Genomic DNA, 22,612 nt, shown 5'->3' with positions numbered 1-22,612 from the left:
GTACACACACAGCTAAAAGTCGTCTACTTTAACGGCATAATTACACAGTATTTTGGACATCTGTGTTGTTGAATCTTTTGCAATTTGTTAAATTAATATTGGAGAAGTAAAAGTAGAAAGACGAAGTTGGGAAGCTTTAGCCTTTAGCCACACAAACAGACGGTGATTACTTGTTTAAAATTCACGGAGGTGAAACTTTAGTATGGATCACAGCGGACATAGATCCCGACTACATGTCAACCAGCAGGTTTCGGTGAGAAAATTGTGGTTAAAAAGTCGCCTCTTACTGGATTGTGCCGTCCATACAGCTGCCGTCGACTTCCCCGAGACACTGTGCGTCAACACCCGGCCGTGGACGTACATTTCCGACTATCAGGTACTGTTAAACTCACTAAAACACTAGCAACACAATAGAAAGATAAGGTATTTCCCAGAATTATCCTAGTAAATGTCTCTAAAAACATATGAATCCATCTCAATCCGTCGCTATCAATATCCTCAAACACGAATCTTTCATCCTCGCTCAAATTAATGGGGAAATTGTCGTTTTCTCGGTCTGAATAGCTGTTTTTGTTGGAGGCTCCCATTAAAATCAATGTGAATATGTGAGGAGCCATCAACATGTGACGTCATCGTCTGCGACTTCCGGTAGAGGCAGGGCTTTTCTCCAGTTGCGAACTTTATCGTGGATGTTCTCTACTAAATCCTTTCAGCAAAAATATGGCAATATCGTGAAATGATCAAGAATGACACATAGAATGGACCTGATATCCCCGTTTGAATAAGAAAAAATATAATTTCAGTAGGCCTTTTAATAGCTTCAGTTTGCTGTCTTTACTATTTACTCATCTTTGACCTGTGTTGTGTTTCCAGCTAGGGCTGGGCGATATTGGCTTTTATTAATATCGCAATATTTTTATGCCATATTGCGATATAGATTACGATATTTTGCCTTGGCCTTGAATGAACACTTGATGCATATAATCACAGCAGTATGATGATTCTATGTGTCTACATTAAAACATTCTTCTTCATACTGCATTACTATAGGCTACATTTAAACTTTCATGCAGAGAGGGAAATCACAACTAAGTCAATTGACCAAAACTGTATTTATTAAATACTCTTCATTCTCTCACGGGTGACTTTTTAAATGAAAGATCAAATTAATAGAGCTGCTACCATTTTGTAATAACACTTCTGCTGCATACTTTGCATATTGCTGTTGTCTGCTGAATATCTTTCCACTTGAAGCCAAACCACCGCCAGATGATGGATCCCCTGCTCTTTATTTTGGGCATTTATTGTTCTTCCTCCATTTGTGATAAGTTTCGCACCATCTCTCTCTTGCATTGTCACAAGCTCCGCTCGTTCGACCTCGACTCAGTTAACGTTAGCCATGCTGCTACCTCTCTGCTCGGCGAAAGCATATGACGCTAGACGCGCAGACTTGTTTTATGTCTCTGTGAGACATACTTGCCAACCCTCCCGGATTTTCCGGGAGACTCCTGAAATTCAACGCCTCTCCCGAAAAACTCCCGGGACAAATTTTCTCCCCGAAAATCTCCTGAAATTCAAGCGAAGCTGGAGGCCATGCCTCCTCCAGCTAAATGCTGACCTGAGTGACGTGTAAATAGAGCGTGTCTGCCCAATGACGTCATAACTGTAGAATGATCGAGGGCAAGTTCTTGGTTTCTTATGTGGGTTTATTGTTAGGCAGTTTCATTATCGTCGCCCAGCCCGGTAAAACAACACACAACAGCAGTCCGAATTCGTATACCTAAAGCAGTTCGTCTGCCAAACAGCAATGTGTTGTGACACTCTTAAACAGGACAATACTGCCATATAGTGTACATGCATATGGTTAGAAAAACAACGATGGAATATTCAAACCTCAACTCAACAATGAGTACGATGAGTGTTATGTGTGTGTAAATTTGTAAATAAATGAACAATGAAATTAAAGTATTTATTATATATATATATACATATATATATATATATATATATATATATTATATATATATATATATATATATATATATATATATATATATATATATATATATATACACATATACATGTATGAAATACTTGACTAGGTGAATCTATGAATCTAGCAGTAAATATACTCCTCACCTCTAAACCACGCCCCCAACCACGTCCCCGCCCCACCCCTGACCACGCCCCCCACCTCCCACCTCCCGAAATCGGAGGTCTCAAGGTTGGCAAGTATGCTGTGAGAAACGGCAGTAATGTAATGCACGCAGCTAAAAGCAACAGTGTGAGAACATATAATCGAATATTACGATATAGTCATTTTCTATATTGCACAGAGACAAACCTGCGATATATATCGTTTAAATCGATATATCGCCCAGCCCTATTTCCAGCTAAATTCCTTGGTTAAGCTAACTCCTCCAGTTTCGTTGTGCACTACATCCCACATATCTATATAAGATCACAAGAAGGCGTGAAAATACCAGAAAGTCATTGTATTCATTATCAGCTGTCAGGATGCCCAGGCCTTTAAATCTGATTTAAAAGAACTTCCATTATTTGGAGAGGAATAAAGTGTCAAGTTGATAAACTCAGTGTTTGTTGGGAAAAACAGAAACAGGTTGTCCCTACTTGGATCCTTCATCCTCCTCGCTGGATCAGGGTCTCACACACTATTTGGTTTCTGTTTGGACTCCCGCTTGCTGTCCTCCACACTCAGCTTGGACGTGTCCTGCTTTGGAAGGCCGTACAGATAGATGGACACACACACCAAGATGGCTCCCGATGCAAATGTGGCCGCTGTGGAAACAAACACGTTTCGAACCTTTTGTATTTCATACAAATGATTGACATAGCCTAAATCATTGGTCCCCAAACTTTTTGACTCGGAGGCCACATTGGGTCAAAGGGATTTGGTCAGGGGCCAGGTTGTCTATATATTTACCTATCTATAGTGGGGCAAAAAAGTATTTAGTCAGCCATCGATTGTGCAAGTTCTCCCACTTAAAATGATGACAGAGGTCTGTAATTTTCATCATAGGTACACTTCAATTGTGAGAGACAGAAAGTGAAAAAAATCCAGGAATTCACATTGTAGGAATTTTAAAGAATTTATTTGTAAATTATGGTGGAAAATAAGTATTTGGTCAACCATTCAAAGGTCTCACTGATGTGAGGAGGTTTTGGCTCAAAATCTCACGATACATGGCCCCATTCATTCTTTCCTTAACACGGATCAATCGTCCTGTCCCCTTAGCAGAAAAACAGCCCCAAAGCATGATGTTTCCACCCACATGCAGTAGGTGCAACTCAGTATTCTTCTTCCTCCAAACACGACGAGTGGAGTTTATACCAAAATGGATACATGGATGATACAGCAGAGAATTGGAAGAATGTCATGTGGTCATCCATCTATCCATTTTCTACCGCTTATTGCCTTTTTTGCGCCTATCTCAGCTACAATCGGGCGGAAGGCGGGGTACACTGTGGACAAGTCGCCACCTCATCGCAGGTCATGTGGTCAGATGAAACCAAAATAGAACTTTTTGGTATAAACTGAACTTTAGACTGAGATGTGCTGTCTATCATTCACAATCTCTGAATAAGACATGAACACATATGTTTTTTTTTTAATGCATTCTAGGTCGTGAATAAATATCCGTCCATCCATTTATTTTCTCCCGCTTGTCCGGTTCGGGGTTGCGGGGGTTGCTGGAGCCTATCTCAGCTCCACATGGGCAGAAGGTGGGGAACACTCTTTTGGTGTGAAAGGGATCTGTGGTTCCTACCACTACGTAACGAGTTCACGCGACTGGCTAGCTCATTATCTCTCAAAATTGCTCGGGAATCTCCGTAAGGTTAATACTATTTTGATCATATCTATTTATTTGCAAACTTTGTAAGTCTTTCGGTGTCATACATCAGAAAGAAATGATAATAGCTTCAATATAGAGGCAACTTGTTTTTCCACTCTACTAGTACTTCAATATAGTAGGGAAGGAATTCATTTGGGCCCATTCCAGGGTGGATTTCACTTGACAGAAAGAGGGGGTTGGTGGGCTAATCATTTTGCAATGCAGTCTGCTAAAAACTGATGGAAAGCTCCTCTCTACATAGCAAATGATGCAGTGGTCAACGTTGGAATTGCCACAAAACACGTTTTAAGAAATTCAACCCTCTACTGTTATCTGGCGGCTAAAGTAGATAGTGCGGACCAACACCACTACCCCAATTCATCAAGTTTCTTGTGTCAGTTAAACCGGGACAAAAGTACGTACTCGGGTTGTTTACAATGAACTCAGTAGCAGTATTAATGCTAACTGAGTAATTTTGTCCTGATCGCTATTGGTTCTGTTGTTACTGTATTGTTCAATACACATCCATCCATCCATCCATTTTCTACCGCTTATTCCCTTTCGGGGTCGCGGGGGGCGCTGGCGCCTATCTCAGCTACAACGGGCGGAAGGCGGGGTACACCCTGGACAAGTCGCCACCTCATCACAGGGCCAACACAGACAACATTCACACTCACATTCACACACTAGGGACCATTTAGTGTTGCCAATCAACCTATCCCCAGGTGCATGTCTTTGGAAGTGGGAGGAAGCCGGAGTACCCGGAGGGAACCCACGCATTCACGGGGAGAACATGCAAACTCCACACAGAAAGATCCCGAGCCTGGATTTGAACCCAGGACTGCAGGACCTTCGTATTGTGAGGCAGACGCACTAACCCCTCTGCCACCGTGAAGCCCTTCAATACACATGTTCATGTTATTTTAAAGCGAGCATTCCTTTCCATTTTTTTCATGCACTTGCACTTCAAATCTTTATTTTTAAAATGCTGTTCTATCCTGCAGTGGACATTTGATTTTGTCGGCTTGTTCTCAGCAATGATTCCAATACGTTTGGAAAAAAAAACACCTCTTTCCAAATATTGCCTACTTCCAGTTAGGGCTGGGTGATATGGCCTTTTATTAATATCTCGATATTTTTAAGCCATAGCACGACATACAATATATATCTCGATATTTTGCCTTGACCTTGAATGAACACTTGATGCATATAATCACAGTATTTAGTCAGCCACCGATTGTGCAAGTTCTCCCACTTAAAATGATGACAGAGGTCTGTAATTTTCATCATAGGTACACTTCAACTGTGAGAGACAGAATGTGAAAAAAAAATCCAGGAATTCACATTGTAGGAATTTCAAATAATTTATTTGTAAATTATTGTGGAAAATAAATTTTTGGTCAACCATTCAAAGCTCTCACTGATGGAAGGAGGTTTTGGCTCAAAATCTCACGATACATGGCCCCATTCATTCTTTCCTTAACACGGATCAATCGTCCTGTCCCCTTAGCAGAAAAACAGCCCCAAAACATGATGTTTCCACCCCCATCCTTCACAGTAGGTATGGTGTTCTTGGGATGTAACTCAGTATTCTTCTTCCTCCAAACACGACGAGTTTATACCAAAAAGTTCTATTTTGGTTACATCTGACCACATGACATTCTCCCAATCCTCTGCTGTATCATCCATGTATCCATTTTGGTATAAACTCAACTTGTCGTGTTTGGAGGAAGAAGAATACTGAGTTGCATCCCAAGAACACCACACCTACTGTGAAGCATGGGGGTGGAAACATCATGCTTTGGGGCTGTTTTTCTGCTAAGGGGACAGGACGATTGATCCGTGTTAAGGAAAGAATGAATGGGGCCATGTATCGTGAGATTTTCCTCCAAAACCTCCTTCCATCAGTGAGAGCTTTGAATGGTTGACCAAATACTTATTTTCCACCATAATTTACAAATACATTCTTTAAAATTCCTTCAAGGTGAATTCCTGGATTTTTTTTTCACATTCTGTCTCTCACAGTTGAAGTGTACCTATGATGAAAATTACAGACCTCTGTCATCATTTTAAGTGGGAGAACTTGCACAATCGGTGGCTGACTAAATACTTTTTTCCCCTACTGTAAATTTTAAAATACTAATGTGCAAACCCGTTTTTTTTAAACACAATAAAAATGTTCTCATTAAAACATAAAATACGAAGACTAAAACAATATCAGTGAAGCAAAAGAAACACAAAACATGCTAAACAGTGGCTTTTCTAACAGTGAATATTTATTTTAGCTATCTAAAACAATAACTAAAGATTTCGGTGTGTGTACTTTTTGAGCACATTCAACAGTACCACGATAATAATAACCATGATCATTTTGGTCACAATAAACATTTTCATACTGCTACATTCCTACTCATATAAAGGTTGTTTTATTGAGGGGAGGCGCTGTCGCCTGAAACAAGCCAATCCAACCTCTCACTCACTCATCACAGCACAACACGAGAAGATCTTACTTATGTGCAGTCCGAAAAAGATGCGGGACGCCACGGTGGACAGAACGATGGCGGCGGCGGCGGAGAAGCCCTTCATGATGTTGTCGGTGTATTTCATCACGACAGACGTGTACAGACCTCCTACGCTGGCCAGGACTGGCAGCACACAGAAGCGGCGGAGTGTTAGAGAGACGTCAAGCGTGAACGACAAAACAAACTGCTGGCCTTGTACTCACATACGACAAAACACACATAGGGCGTGTAACCGAAGAAGAAGCCTTTCTCCATGACCTTCTGGCCGTCGTTCAGTAGCACGGCCAGCATGGTGATCACGATGCCAGATATGTACATCTGGATGTTTCTCACCCACAAGGATGTGTTAGAGCTCTTCAGGACCTTCTCGAAGTACACACCTGTAGCACAGGTGCACATTTGGAAGCAATACTAATAAGGTGAAATCAGCACGTGACAACTACCTGCAAACCCAGAGCAAAGGACCGCGATAGCGATGGCCATGAAGCCAACAAAAGGGTTTTGCTCAACCTGGACACAGAAAAAAGAAGACCGGATGACACACTGCAAAAACAGAAATCTGAGTAAGATTAAAGGCCTACTGAAACCCACTACTACTGACCACTACTACCGATGTTCAAACTGATAAACATTTTTCTTTTTGCAAATAATAATTAACTTCAGAAATTGATGCCAGCAACACGTGACAAAAAAGTTGGGAAAGGTGGCAAAAAATACTGATAAAGTTGAGAAATACTCATCAAACACTTATTTGGAACATCCCACAGGTGTGCAGGCTAATTGGGAACATGTGGGTGCCATGATTGGGTATAAAAGCAGCTTCCATGAAATGCTAAGTAATTCACAAACAAGGATTAGACGAGGGTCCCGCGGAGTTTCCTGTTGAGTTTCCTGTTGAAAACGTCTCGGAATGATGACGCGTATGATGACACGTGTTTGTGACGTTATTGGTTGGAGGGGACATATTAGCCCAGCACTACTTACGGCTAAAACTTGTCTCTTTTTATCGCGCAATTACACAGTATTTTGGACATCTGTGTTGCTTATTGTTTTGCAATTTGTTCAATTAATAATGGAGAAGTCAAAGTAGAAAGATGGAGGTGGGAAGCTTTTAGCCTTTAGCCACACGATGTTTCCTTGTTTAAAATTCCCGGAGGTAAAGCTATACTATGGATCAGAGCGGTTGGGGGAACGTGGATCCCGACTACATGTCAACCGGCAGTTTTCGGTGAGAAAATTGTGGTAATAAGTCGCCTCTTATCAGCGGAGCTTCTGTCCTGCTGCAGCTTCGTGACTTCCCTCAAGACACCCGCGGCCACACACCTCTGACTATCCGGTACTATTTAACTCACTAAAACACTAGCAACACAATAGGCGGATAGAATTCCCAGAATTATCCTAGTAAATGTGTCTGAAAACATCTGAATCGCTCTCACTGTAATTGCGTTTTTTTTTTTTCCCCTAGTCCTTCACTCTAAATTTCCTCATCCACGAATCTTTCATCCTCGCTCAAATCATGGGGGAATTCTCGCTTTCTCGGTCCGAATAGCTCTCGCTGCCGGAGGCTCACATTATGAGGATGTGAGGAGCCCTCACACCGGTGACGTCACGCGCACATCGTCTGCCACTTCCGGTAAAGGAAAGGCTTTTTTATTAGCGACCAAAAGTTGCAAACTTTATCGTCGATGTTCTCTACTAAAGCATTCCAGCAAAAATATGGCAATATTGCGAAATGATCAAGTATGACACAAAGAATGGACCTGCTATCCCTGTTTAATTAAGAAAATCTCATTTCAGTAGGCCTTTAAATATCTCAAATAAGGGTGATATTTGCTCATTATCTGTCTGATAAGATAATTCTTCTAAATAAGCAAATTTTATGTTAGTGTTTTACTTGTTTTAAGGGTTTTGGTCCTAAATGATCTCAGTAAGATATCACAGCTTGTAGCTGAGATTTTATGACCTATATTGAGAAAAACATGCTTGAAACTAGAATATCAACCGTTGCAAAGCTAATAATAATAATAATAATAATAATAATGGATGAGATTTTATAAAGCGCTTTTCTATTATTAGACACTCAAAGCGCTCATAGGAGAAGTGAGAACCCATCATTCAATCACACCTGGTGGTGGTAAGCTACTTTTGTAGCCACAGCTGCCCTGGGGTAGACTGACTGAAGCGAGGCTGCCAGTTTGCGCCTACGGACCCTCCGACCACCACCTATCATTCATTCATCATTCATTCACCAGTGTGAGCGGCACCGGGGGCAAAGGTGAAGTGTCCTGCCCAAGGACACAACGGCAGGGATTTGGATGTAAAGAGGCGGGGAGCGAACCTGCAAGCCTCAGGTTTCTGGCACAGCCTATTTTTTTAGAGTAATAATTTCTTACTTCAAGCATAAAAAAAAAAAAAAATCATGCCTAGCGCATATCATTATATCAAGATAATAGCACTAGCATTTACTTAATTTAAAGGCCTACTGAAATGAGATTTTCTTATTTAAAACGGGGATAGCAGGTCCATTGTATGTGTCCTACTTGATCATTTCTCGATATTGCCATTTTTTGCTGAAAGGATTTAGTAGAGAACATCGACGATAAAGTTCGCAACTTTTGGTCGCTAACAGAAAAGCCCTGCCTTTTCCGGAAGTCGCAGACGATGACGTCACAAGGGTGAGGGCTTCTCACATATTCACATTGTTTTTAATGGGAGCCTCCAACAAAAAGTGCTATTCGGACCCAGAAAACCACAATTTCCCCATTAATTTGAGCAAGGATGAAAGATTCATGTTTGAGGATATTGAAAGCGACAGACTAGAAAAAAAAATAATAAAAAATCGGATTCAGATGTTTTCAGACACATTAACTAGGATAATTCTGGGAATTCCCTTATCTTTCTATTGTGTTGCTAGTGTTTTAATGAGTTTAATAGTACCTGATGGTCGGACGGGTGTGTCCACAGGTGTCTTGAGGCCAGTGTCTGATGCAAGTCGATGGCAGCTGTATGGACCTCACAAGCTCAGCTGATCTCCGGTAAGTGGCGACTTTTTACCACAATTTTCTCACCGAAAACTGCTGGTTGACATTTGGTCGGGATCCATGTTCGCTTGACCGCTCTGATCCATAGGAAAGCTTCACCTCCGGGAATTTTAAAACAAGGAATCACCGTGTGTTTGTGTGGCTAAAGGCTAAAACTTCCCAACTCCATCTTTCTACTTTGATTTCTCCATTATTAATTGAACAAATTGCAAAAGATTCAGCAACACAGATGTCCAAAATACTGTGTAATTATGCGGTTAGAGCAGACAAATTTTAGCTGTGTGTGTGCGCAGCGCTAATATTTCCTAACAGTCCGTGACGTCACACGTACACGTCATCATTCCGCGACGTTTTCAACAAGTAACTCTCGGGAAATTTAAAATTGCAATTTAGTAAATTAAACAGGCCGTATTGGCATGTGTTGCAATGTTAACATTTCATCATTGATATACAAACTATCAGACTGCGTAGTCGGTAGTAGTGGGTTTCAGTAAGCCTTTAAGAATATTTTTCAATATATTGAGCAAAAAGGTCTATTTTTTTTTTCTACCAAGAACAGTGCACTTGTTATTAGTGAGAATATACATATTTTAAGCTCTTTTTGGGTTTATTGAGGTTTGACAAGCCAAATGTTCTTGTTCTATCAGCAGATAATTTGGCATAGTTCAAATAAAATACTCCACAATTTTGTATTTTTTTTCTTTTTTTTGAACACTTGACTTTTTGCAGCGCACAGGTGGTTGTTATAACCGGTTGCTATGGTGACATTCGGAACCCTTACCGGGACTTTAGCGGCGTGCATAGGCTTCCATTGCACCAGCATGACGCCTCCACAGAGCATGGCGATGGCGAACCACTGCAACCTGCTGAGAGTGCGCCTCAGCATTAGGACCATGCAGAGCGCCGTGCACGGGATCTTCAGCTGATATGTCACCTACAGACACAAATGGTAAATGTTAAAGTTAAAGTACCAATGATTGTCACACACACACTCGGTGTGGTGAAATGTGTCCTCTGCATTTGACCCATCCCCTTGATGACCCCCTGGGGAGTGAGGGAGCAGTGGGCAGCAGCAGTGCGGCGCCCGGGAATTATTTTTGGTGATTTAACCCCCAATTCCAACCCTTGATGCTGAGTGCCAAGCAGGGAGGCAATGGGTCCCATTTTTTTATAGTCTTTGGTATGACTCAGCCAGGATTTGAACTCCCAACCTACCGATCTCAGGGCGGACACTCTAACCACTAGGCCACTGAGTAGGGTAGAGTAAATGGGTTATACTTGGATTGTGCTTCTCTACCTTCAAGGTACTCAAAGCGCTTTGACACTATCTCCACATTCACACACTGATGGCGGGAGCTGCCATGCAAGGCCCTAACCACGACACATCAAGGACACAACGGACTTGACTAGGTTGGTAGTAGCTGGGGGTCAAACCAGGATCCCTCAGCTTGCTGGCAAGGCGACTCTCCCAACCGCGCCACGCCGTCTCCAAGAACATCGGATGCTTACGTGGTTTCGAGAAGCAGGGACAGTTTAAAGTTGAGCCATTGAAATTGTTCAGTGCTCATTTTTGTTGTACTTCCTCCGCTCTACACAGACTTTATGCGCATTGCGCTCTTTTGTATGCTATAGTTTATGGCAGGGGTCACCAACCTTTTGGAAATCAAGAGCTACTTCTTGGGTACTGATTAATGCGAAGGGCTACCAGTTTGATACACACTTAAATAAATTGCCAGAAATAGCCAATTTGCTCAATTTACCTTTAATAAATAAATCTATATATATTTAAAAAAAAGGGTATATCCGTCTGTCATTCCGTCGTACATTTTTTTTCCTTTTACGGAAGGTTTTTTGTAGAGAATAAATGATGAAAAAACACTTAATTTAACAGCTTAAAAGAGAAGAAAACACGAAAAAAAAAAGAAAATTACATTTTGAAACATTGTTTATCTTCAATTTTGACTCTTTAAAATTGAAAATTCAACCGAAAAAAATGGAGAAAAATTTTGAAAAAATTAAAAAAAAAATTATTGAACATCATTAGTAATTTTTCCTGATTAAAATTAATTTTACAATTTTGATGACATGTTTTAAATAGGTTAAAATCCAATCTGCACTTTGTTAGAACATATAACAAACTGGACTAAGCTTACAATCATTATTTCTTCTAGATTTTCCAGAACAAACATTTTAAAAGAAATTCAAAAGACTTTGAAATAAAATTTAAATTTGATTCTACAGATTTTCTAGATTTGCCAGAATAATGTTTTTGAATTTTAATCATAATAAGTTTGAAGAAATATTTCACAAATATTCTTCATTGAAAAAACAGAAGCTAAAATGAAGAATTAAATTTAAATGTATTTATTATTCTTTACAATAAAAAATACTTGAACATTGATTTAAATTGTCAGGAAAGAAGAGGAAGGAATTTAAAAGGTAAAAAGGTATATGTGTTTAAAAATCCTAAAATCATTTTTAAGGTGGTTTTTTTCTCTAAAATTGTCTTTCTGAAAGTTATAAGAAGCAAAGTAAAAAAATAACTGAAATTATTTAAACAAGTGAAGACCAAGTCTTTAAAATATTTTCTTGGATTTTCAAATTATATTTGAGTTTTGTCTCTCTTAGAATTAAAAATGTTGAGCAAAGCGAGACCAGCTTGCAAGTAAATAAATACAATTTAAAAAATAGAGGCAGCTCACTGGTAAGTGCTGCTATTTGAGTTATTTTTAGAACAGGCCAGCGGGCCACTCATCTGGTCCTTACCACCGCGTTGGTGACCCCTGGTTTATGGGAAGGGTTTCAAACATACGGCCCACGTGATGAGTTTGCCAAGTGTTAAAATGAGCTGCATTTCTTTTTTTAAATGAAAGAAACTGCTTTTCTAAATGTGTCCACTGGATGTCACAATAGCTATTCTGTTAGGACAAGCAAGAGGTACACAGAAAAACGTGACTGTGGCTCCTCTCCCTCGACCCAAATGAACCTAAAAACCTATGTCTTCTGGTTCGAACACATCGTTATTTGGCACCCCTTACACCCCCAAAATGTCTCTGTCAAAAACAAGAAAACTCAAACCCTTTTGAGTAGTTTTTACCTCCGTTTCTTACAGTTTGTTGAGTTAGCACTGGATTGATACGTGGACATGACAAAGGCGGTATTTGATACCTCGAAGAGTTTTACATGTCTTGTTTTTTGTTCAATCCCAGAAAGACTATGACTTAAAAAGTGTAATCCTGGCTTTGTAGATACACTAAGACAAAGCCTAAGCTTGTTGTGTTCTTCATTGTGTTTTCCAAAACCGCACCAATTTCCTCAGAATTTGTTTTGTCCAGAAGATTATTTGTGATTCATACGTTTTCGTAATGTGTTTGTTCAATTTTTAGCCAAAGTAAAACAAAGTAAACAACCTGAAGTTGTCTTTATGATTTTACCATTCCGGCCCACTTGGGAATAGATTTTCCTCCATGCGGCCCCTGAGCTAAAATGAGTTTGACACCCCTGGTTTATGGAGTCTGTGTCAGTTTAAGTGCCACATGTAGGGATGGGACGATGATCAGTTATTCAAACGTTAAAAAAAATGAAAGGAACTTAAAAACTTTTCCAGCTTCGATAAATATCAATGTCTGTGTGTGTTTTTCTTCTCTGTCGCTTTCCAACGGGGCGCAAGAGAATTCATTCTGTGAATTTAAAGGGCAATTGCACTTTTTTGGAATGTTACCTATCATTCACAATCCTATGTAAGACAAGAACACATTTTTCTTTTTTTATGCATTGTAAGTTGTCAAATAAGTGTTGTGTTTTTAGTGTTTTCCTGCCTTCTCCTTTTGTCTGCACCTGTGCTTTTAGTGATTCGTCCTCGGCGAGGGGCGGACCTTGAGGCACACCTGCTCGCAACTAGCCCGTCGCTGTCAGCTTGGCCTCGCCCGTTATTGTCTCCAGTACTCCTGTCGTGCATGCACCAGCTTCACCAGACCCGGTATGTTTTCGCTCCTTTGTCCTGAATTCCCTAACTACCTGTGTGTTTATCTCCTAGTCCCCCTGAAGTAAAAAGGATAACTTTTGTTGGACTCTTGCCCTGCTCAGTGTGCCCTGGCCCTTTCTCCTGCCAACCGCCGAGGAACCTTTTTTTGTCCAGATTTCATGGTGTGCGTTTCTGCCCCATCGCCCTTAGTTTTCCCTCTTTGTCAAACTACATTTTTTCATTTTTGTAATTCCACTCTGTCTCCCGTCTCTGCATCCTGAGGTCACCCCCACTTTACGAAGACCCTAACTGTCACTTACATTTGCATTGCAAAATCATACAGAATAAATTGTTTATTTTTTTTATAGTTCAGATGGGATTTGATTTCGTGCAGGTCATAAATTTGCTGTGAGGGAGCAGTGTTTTTCAACCACTGTGCCGCGGCACACTAGTGTACTGCGACATATTGTTTGGTGTGCCGTGGGAGGATATGTAATTTCACCTAATTGGGTTGAAAATATTTTTGCTAACCAGTAATTATAATCCGCAAATGTGCCGTTGTTGAGTGTCTGTGCTGTCTTGAGCTCGGCAGAGTGACCGTGTAATACTCTTCCATATCAGTAGGGGGCAGCAGGTAGCTAATTGCTTTGTAGATGCCGGGAACGACGAAGATGGTTTGCAGGTAAAAAGGTGTTTAACGCTTAAACCAAAAATAAACAAGAGGCGAGTTCCGCTAAGAAAAGGCATTGAAGCTTAAGGATGGCTATGCTAAAGGAAGCTAAAACTGAACTGGCTGCAAAGTAAACAAAAACAGAATGCTGGACGACAACAAAGACTTACACGTGTGGCGCAGACGACGTCCACGAAGTACAAACCCCGTTTACATATGAGTTGTGAAATTGTGTTGGATGTAAATATAAACGGAATACAATGATTTGCAAATCATTTTAAACCTATATTCAGTTGAATATGCTACAAAGACAACATATTTGATGTTCAAACTGATAAACGTTCTTTTTTTTTGCAAATAATCATTAACTTTAGAATTTGATGCCAGCAACACGTGACAAAGAAGTTGGGAAAGTTGGCAATAAATACTGATAAAGTTGAGAAATACTCATCAAACACTTATTTGGTACATCCCATAGGTGTGCAGGCTAATTGGTAACAGTTGGGTGCCATGATTGGGTATAAAAGCAGCTTCCATGAAATGCTAAGTAATTCACAAACAAGGATGGGGCGAAGGTCACCAATTTGTAAGCAAATTGTCGAACATTTTTATAACAACATTTCTCAACTAGCTATTGCAAGGAATTTAGGGATTTTACCATCTACGGTCCGTAAAATCATCAAAAGGTTCAGAGAATCTGGAGAAATCACTGCACGTAAACGATGATATTACGGACCTTTGATCCCTAGGCCAGTGGTTCTCAACCTTTTCTCAGTGATGTACCCCCTGTGAACATTTTATTAATTCAAGTACCCCCTAATCAGAGCAAAGCATTTTTGGTTGAAAAAAAGATAAAGAAGTAAAATACAGCACTATGTCATCCGTTTCTGATTTATTAAATTGTTAACACTGCAAAATATTGCTCATTTGTAGTGGTCTTTCTTGAACTATTTGGAAAAAAAGATACAAAAATAACTAAAAACTTGTTGAAAAATAAACAAGTGATTCAATTATAAATATTTCTACACATAGAAGTAATCATCAACTTAAAGTGCCCTCTTTGGGGATTGCAATAGAGATCCATTAGGATTCATGAACTTAATTCTAAACATCCATCCATCCATTTCTACCGCTTATTCCCTTTGGGGTCACGGGGGATACTGGTGCCTATCTCAGCTACAACATTTCTTCACAAAAAAATAAATCTTTAACATCAATATTTATGGAACATGTCCACAAAAAATCTAGCTGTCAGTTTAGTCTTTATTTAAAGGGACAATGCACAGAAACATTAAGTTCAAAGACAGATAAATTCTGTACCAGATTATAGCTAGATAGCTAATTTCCATCTGCAGTCCCTGGCTACCTAGATCAAAAGGATACAAAAATCCTGCAATAAAATCATACCATATCACATAATCAAATTAAAAAGTAATAAAAAGCCCTTTCATGGACACATACTTATTATTATACAATACAACCACATCTCATTTACATCATCACACAAAGACAATACATGCTCTTGTTCACATCTGTCATCATTTGTAAAACAACAAAAACAACCATGATTTCAAGACACACACCTCACAATTTATAACAAAAATGCTGTCATAGATAAATATAATACACATTAATTTGATCCGTCAAACACAGTGCTCACCTTAGTGACCGTGTGTGCAGCTTTGATTGCTCCAAAGCCACTTTTTAACTTCAATTGTAAATGTAAACTAATCTGTTGAACTTTTCAAGTTTGTTGTGAGGTTGTTCCTTTCCTTTATGGCTTTATATGAAAAGGCTGATTGTGCAAAAGATGTTTTACATCTGGGTATGCTACACTGCCCCCTGGAGGAGGCTAGCATGTTTCTGGTTGACACAGCAGATGTAAACTGTGCAACGTGCTTAAGTGGCGCTAGTATTTAGGATTCCATGGGCCATTCGTATTGATGCTAATCTTTGAATATTAGCTAAATTTAACAATCTATATTTTTGGAGAACTAAACAGTGATGGTGGTGTTGTGCTTTTCGGTCAAGAATTTTGAGCGATTGTTTGTGCAAAGTTTCCAATGGCCTCAGAGTCAACACTAAATATTGCAATCTTGCATTTATTTTCACAGTTTATGAATTTATATTCATATTTTCTTGAAGTATTATTCAATAAATACATTTATAAAGGATTTTTGAATTGTTGCTATCTTTAGAATATTAAAAAAAAAATCTCACATACCCCTTGGCATACCTTCAAGTACCCCCAGGGGTACGCAAACCCCCATTTGAGAACCGCTCCCTTAGGCGGTACTGCATCAAAAAACGACATCAGTGTGTAAAGGATATCACCACATGGGCTCAGGAACACTTCATAAAATCACTGATTTTGTGCACGTCATAAATTTGCTGTGTGAGAGCAGTGTTTTTCAACCAAAATGCCGCGGCACACTAGTGTTCTGCGACATATTGTTTGGTGTGCCGTGGGAAAATATGTAATTTCACCTGATTGGGTTGAAAATATTTTTGCTAACCAGTAATTATAATCCGCAAATGTGCCGTTGTTGAGTGTCTGTGCTGTTTTGAGCTTGGCAGAGTGACCGTGTAATACCCTTCCATATCAGTAGGGGGCAGCAGGTAGCTTATTGCTTTGTAGTTGTCGGGTACAACAAAGATGGTTTGCAGGTAAAAAGGTGTTTAAAGCTTAAACCACAAATAAAAAAGAGGCGAGTGTCGCTAAGAAAAGGCATTGAAGCTCAAGGATGGCTATGCTAAAGGAAGCTAAAACTGAACTGGGTGCAAAGTAAACAAAAACAGAATGCTGGACGACAACAAAGTAGTTGCTGACACTGTCAGCAACTACAGTTGGTCGCTACATCTTTAAGTGCAAGTTAAAACTATACTATGCAATGCAAAACCCATTTATCAACAACACCAAGGAACGCCGCTGGCTTCGCTGGGCCCGAGCTCATCTAAGATGGACTGATGCAAAGTGGAAAAGTGTTCTGTGGTCTGACGAGTCCACATTTCAAATTATATTTGGAAACTGTGGACGTGGTGTCCTCCGGAACAAAGAGGAAAATAACCATTCGGATTGTTATAGGTGCAAAGTTCAAAAGCCAGCATCTGTGATGGTATGGGGGTGTATTAGTGCCCAAGGCATGGGTAACTTACACATCTGTGAAGGCACCATTAATGCTGAATGGTCCATACAGGTTTTGGAGCAACATATGTTGTCATCCAAGCAACGTTATCATGGACGTCCCTGCTTATTTCAGCAGGACAATGCCAAGCCAAGTGTTACAACAGCGTGGCCTCGTAGTAAAAGAGTGTGGGTACTTTCCTGGCCCGCCTGCAGTCCAGACATGTCCCCCATCGAAAATGTGTGGCCCATTATGAAGCGTAAAATACGACGACAAGACCCCGGACTGTTGAACAACTTAAGCTGTACATCAAGCAAGAATGGTAAAGAATTCCACTTTCAAAGCTTCAACAATTAGTTTCCTCAGTTCCCAAACGTTTATTGAGTGTTGTTAAAAGAAAAGATGATGTAACAAAGTGGTGAACATGCCCTTTCCCAACTACTTTGGCACGTATTGCAGCCATGAAATTCTAAGTTATTTATTATTTTCCAAAAAAAAAAAAAGTTTATGAGTTTGAACATTAAATATGTTGTCTTGGTGGTGCATTCAATTGAATATGGGTTGAAAGGGATTTGCAAATCATTGTATTCCGTTTATATTTACATCTAACACAATTTCCCAACTCTTATGGAAACAGGGTTTGTACATCCGTACATGACATGACAATTAACACGAAAATAGGAGCGCAAGACGAGAACTAAAAACACTACACACGGGAAAACAGCAAAAAACTCAAAATAAGTCAGGGCGTGATGTGACAGGTCGTGACAGTACACCTACTTTGAGTCGAGAACTATAGTGATGCATGGTTGGTTATGGTTTGAATTCATATCCAACAATTGCAACAATGACTTTTTATTGTCAATATCGGCTGCTGAGTTTAATTTTTTTATGGTTTCTGCTGGTGTTTTTTTCAATGCAAAAAATGTGCCTTGGCTGAAAAAGGGTTGAAAAACACTGCTAGAGGATGCGAGAGCAGTAGGTAATTGGGCACCTTAGAGGAAACATTGGGTTTAACTCGTAATACCGGTATACTGCCAAATCCTAAGATCACACCCACATGTAACATTTTTTATTTTGTTATACGGAACTGTGTTTCTGTTATGTAAACATATCAGAACTAAAACGTTCTTAAAGAGATGTGCACTGTGTCACAGTACACTGCAATAAAAAAATCTATAATCTACAGCAGTGGTCCCCAACCTTTTTGTATCCGCGGACCGGTCAGCGCTTAATAATTTGTCCCTTGTCATGAAAAAGGGACGTTTTTGTGGTTGGTGCACTAATTTTAAGTGTATATTGTGTTCTTTTTTTTTTTTTTTTCTTTGTCATGAAAAAGGGACGTTTTTGTCATGAAAAAGGGACGTTTTTGTGGTTGGTGCACTAATTTTAAGTGTATATTGTGTTTTTTATGTTGATTTAATAAAAAAAAAAGAAAAAAAAAAGTTTATTTTAATTTGTTTTTTTTATAAAAATTAATAAAAAATTATTCTGCGGCCCGGTACCAATCGGCCCGGTGGTTGGGGACCACTGATCTACAGGATTGTCAGTGATAAATTGAAGCAACAGCACTGTGGAACTGCATTTTACCAGATACAGTTGTGGACCATCACATGTGCCAACAGCATCACGACATACAGGATGTAGCAAAAGACCAAAATGCAAATCTTTCACACCTGATGAACTGCAGCATCAAGATTACTCAACGCCAGGAAGGCCATGTTATTCTGGATGGCGTACACTACCGAGGGTACGCTCAGTGTCAGCAGCTCTCTGCGGTTGCAGAACACATGCCTCTTGAGGATGCCCACCAGCTTCTTTAGGCTGCCCGACTCTCTGAAAATCAGGAGAAATTATTCCACGGAGACTTTTAAGATGTTAAGAAAAATTATGAGAAAGAAATCTACAGCCACGTTTAAAAGTTTACATACACTTGTAAAGAACATAATGTCATGGCTGGAGCACATACTTGTTGGTCACAAAAATCATTCATGAAGTTTGGTTCTTTTATGAATTTATTATGGGTTTACTGAAAATGTGACCAAATCTGCTGGGTCAAAAGTATACATACAGCAATGTTAATTAGGGATGATGTTTGTTAAGAAATTATCGATTTCGATCCCATTATGGAATCCTCTTATCACATTAAAGCAAATCAACTTTATTTATAAAGCACATTTAAAATTTACCACAGGGGTAGCCAAATTGCTGTACAATGAGCAAATTAAAAGATAATACGAAAACCGAGCAAACAACAAAACACAAACAGAACATGATAAAAAATAAATAAAACATAACAGGTTCACAGCAGGTGTATAATGGGGCACCATTGCAGGATAGATATCACTCAGTGTTAAAAGCAAAGGAATAAAAGTATGTTTTTAAGAGAGATTTAAAAACAGGAAGAGAGGAAGCTTGTCTAACACTCAGAGGTAGGTTGTTCCAGAGTTTCGGAGCAGCAGCGGCGAAAGCTCTGTTACCTCTAAGCTTCAGCCTTGTGTCAGGGACCGTCAGTAGCAGCTGATCGGCTGATCTTAGGGATCGGGTGGGGCAGTAAGGCTGAAGGAGGTCGGAGAGATATGTTGGCGCGAGGTTGTTTAGACATTTAAAAACAAATAGAAAGAGTTTAAAATTGATTCGCTAACGCACCGAATCAATTTCGAACCGATTCCCTATTGATTCTCTTATCGAATCCAGGTAGGTTGTTGTATATGGAAAAAAAAACACAATACTTGGTTTAACAAACACTCAGTTTTATTTTTTAAGAAAAAAATAAAATAAACAGCGCAAACACTGCCCTGCATTTCATGAATGTCATCATCTGATATAGGATAACGTCGACATTATGTTAATACACATCTTGCAAGCACTAGTTTATTAGACAGTCCTGCAAACTCTGGAGTGGTGTAGGCTACAAGATACAGTTAACGTTATCAGACACGTACAAAATGGCTATCTTTAACATTAGCCACTGATTATGCTTAGGTAACGTGAGTCTAGCTAACATTACTGCAGTCCTGGTCATACTTGCCAACCTTGAGACCTCCGATTTCGGGAGGTGGGGGGTGTGTGGTTGGGGCCGTGGTTTGGGCAGGGGGCGTGGTTAAGAGGGGACGAGTATAATTCACCAACTCGAGTATTTCATATATATATATATATATATATATATATATATATATATATGTATGAAATACTTTCCTTTCAATGAATTCTATCTGTATATATTTATTTTATTATATATATAAATAAAACAAATAGTTGAATTTCAGATGGCACATATCAAATACACAGCAATAAAAACACAGTTGTTCTACTCACTGTACTGTGCTTGCTGGTTATTTAAAAAAACAACACTTACTTTTCACTATTTGAGTATTCTTTGCTCTGCCATTTGCGTACTGGCGAGAGTCTCTTGCCGTCAGGTGCACAACACCACGTAAATTGTTGGCCAATCAAAAAGCAACCCCATAACGCTATAGCCAACAATCACCAGGAGATGGCAACAGACAACATAGAATTACTCTATTACAGACTGTGTCGCCATGGCTGTAACTTCCTCGTTCTTCTGCTTGTGTGTGCAGTTTTTTATTAAAAATCCGTAGATGTTGTAACATGATTGGGCAGGCAAGCTGTTTATATAACAGGAAAGCGGACGTGAAAACAGGCTGTCCCCACTCATGTCCGCATGGAGCTGGAGGAGGCGTGAATTTCGGGAGATTTCCGTGAGAAAATTTCTTCCGGGAGGTTTTCGGGAGAGGCGCTGAATTTCGGGAGTCTCCCAGAAAATCCGGGAGACTTGGCAAGTATGGTCCCGGTTCACATATGAGGTAACGTTATTTTAGCCTAAAGACTACAAGCGAGCAGATATGGAAATTAACCGGCAACAGTTAACATTAATGTCAGGGTCAAATACCATAAGACATTATATAGACACAGAAACAGAGAATGGAAGACAAACCAGCTCCAACTCACTCAAACCTTTTTCCCAATCCCCTTGCCTTTTAATTCATTCGGGAGGCCCTGCATTACACACACACACACACACACACACACACACACACACACACACACACACACACACACACACACACACACACACACACACACACACACACACAGCTGTACTTTGTTGCTTTTTATTTTGATTTTAATATTTTTCTATTTTGTTTCCATTTAAACCCCCATTATTTACCTTTTACTTTTTAAATTGATCTCAACTCTGTACACTGCTGCTGGAATTTAAATTTTCCTGAAGGAACTCTCCTGAAGGAATCAATAAAGTACTATCTATCTATCCATCTATCTATCTAAGGGAGGAGGGGGATTTACAGCTGTGTTGGAAACATAACACCTATGTTGAGAACATCCATCCATCCATTTTCTACCACTTGTTCCCTTTTGGGGTTGCGGGGGCGCTGGCGCCTATCTCAGCTACAATCGGGCGGAAGGCGGGGTACACCCTGGACAAGTCGCCACCTCATCTCAGCGCCAACACAGATAGACAGACAACATTCACACTCACATTCACACACTAGGGCCAATTTAGTGTTGCCAATCAACCTATCCCCAGGTGCTTGTCTTTGGAAGTGGGAGGAAGCCGGAGTACCCGGAGGGAACCCACGCATTCACGGGGAGAACATGCAAACTCCACACAGAAAGATCCCGAGCCTGGATTTGAACCCAGGAGTGCAGGACCTTCGTATTGTGAGGCAGATGCACTAACCCCTCTGCCACCGTGAACCCACATGCAAATACAAAAGATACAGTAACTTCCTGTGTTGCTCTGTCTCATCTGCAAACTCCTCTTTGAGATTGGCAGGTCAACCCTAAATTCAATCTAACACCAAGTTTCGTTTCTCTTCAGTTTGTCTAACACAATGCATAAGCAAACAATCATATTTGAATAAACATGAGAGAACTTATTTACAATTAATCCAACAGTTGGTTACTCACCGGCACTCTCGCTGGGGCTGCAGGTTAAAGCAGAGGAAGAGGGGTGTGCTTCTCCACGTGTCGAAGACAAAACAGATTTCTCTAACCTTCAGGTTATGTACGGCCTGAACTTGTTTCAAGATGTTTGTTGTACTGCTCCCCTTACAGGAAAGCGAAGCCTGGCAATAATTGCAGGTAGCACATCCTCGTCGTATTTCTTAGTAAAGTGAAGCCATGCCTTGGAGTGTTTTTTCCTTTCCATTGTTGTTGCTGCTTCTGTATCTGCCGCCGAATGACTGAGCTACGTCATAGGACATTTCCTGTGACACGTAATTCGTTCCCTGGGATTCGCATCGAGAACCAAATCTTTTTCTTTACTATAGTGGCGTCGATAACAGGAACCGTTTCTCAAAAAGGGATTTGAATCCATGAATCGGTTCTTTTCTTATCGAACAATCGGGAGAACCGGTTTTCGAACATCATCCCGAATGTTAATATTTGGTT

The 22,612-nt window shown here is 40.0% G+C and overlaps 1 protein-coding gene across 2 annotated transcripts in view; it reads right to left on the bottom strand.

The window, feature by feature from the left end:
- The window catches only part of LOC133542542 (CMP-sialic acid transporter-like), a 37,491-nt gene that overhangs the window by 5,746 nt on the left and 9,133 nt on the right, over window positions 1–22,612 (bottom strand). For both annotated transcript variants that reach the window (XM_061886767.1, XM_061886768.1), the window contains 6 exons: window positions 18,853–19,012; window positions 10,199–10,351; window positions 6,820–6,886; window positions 6,580–6,756; window positions 6,365–6,499; window positions 2,632–2,799 (listed from right to left, as the gene is read on the bottom strand). In XM_061886767.1, the coding sequence (XP_061742751.1) occupies window positions 2,666–2,799; window positions 6,365–6,499; window positions 6,580–6,756; window positions 6,820–6,886; window positions 10,199–10,351; window positions 18,853–19,012 (826 nt within the window). In that variant the 3' untranslated portion in view covers window positions 2,632–2,665. The remainder of the gene's footprint in view (window positions 1–2,631; window positions 2,800–6,364; window positions 6,500–6,579; window positions 6,757–6,819; window positions 6,887–10,198; window positions 10,352–18,852; window positions 19,013–22,612) is intronic.

This window comes from Nerophis ophidion, linkage group LG24 (genome assembly GCF_033978795.1).
Source record: "Nerophis ophidion isolate RoL-2023_Sa linkage group LG24, RoL_Noph_v1.0, whole genome shotgun sequence".
Taxonomy (NCBI): Eukaryota; Metazoa; Chordata; class Actinopteri; order Syngnathiformes; family Syngnathidae; genus Nerophis; species Nerophis ophidion.
Note: the sequence above shows the minus strand (reverse complement) of the source record. Positions and strands in the feature narration are given on the sequence as shown.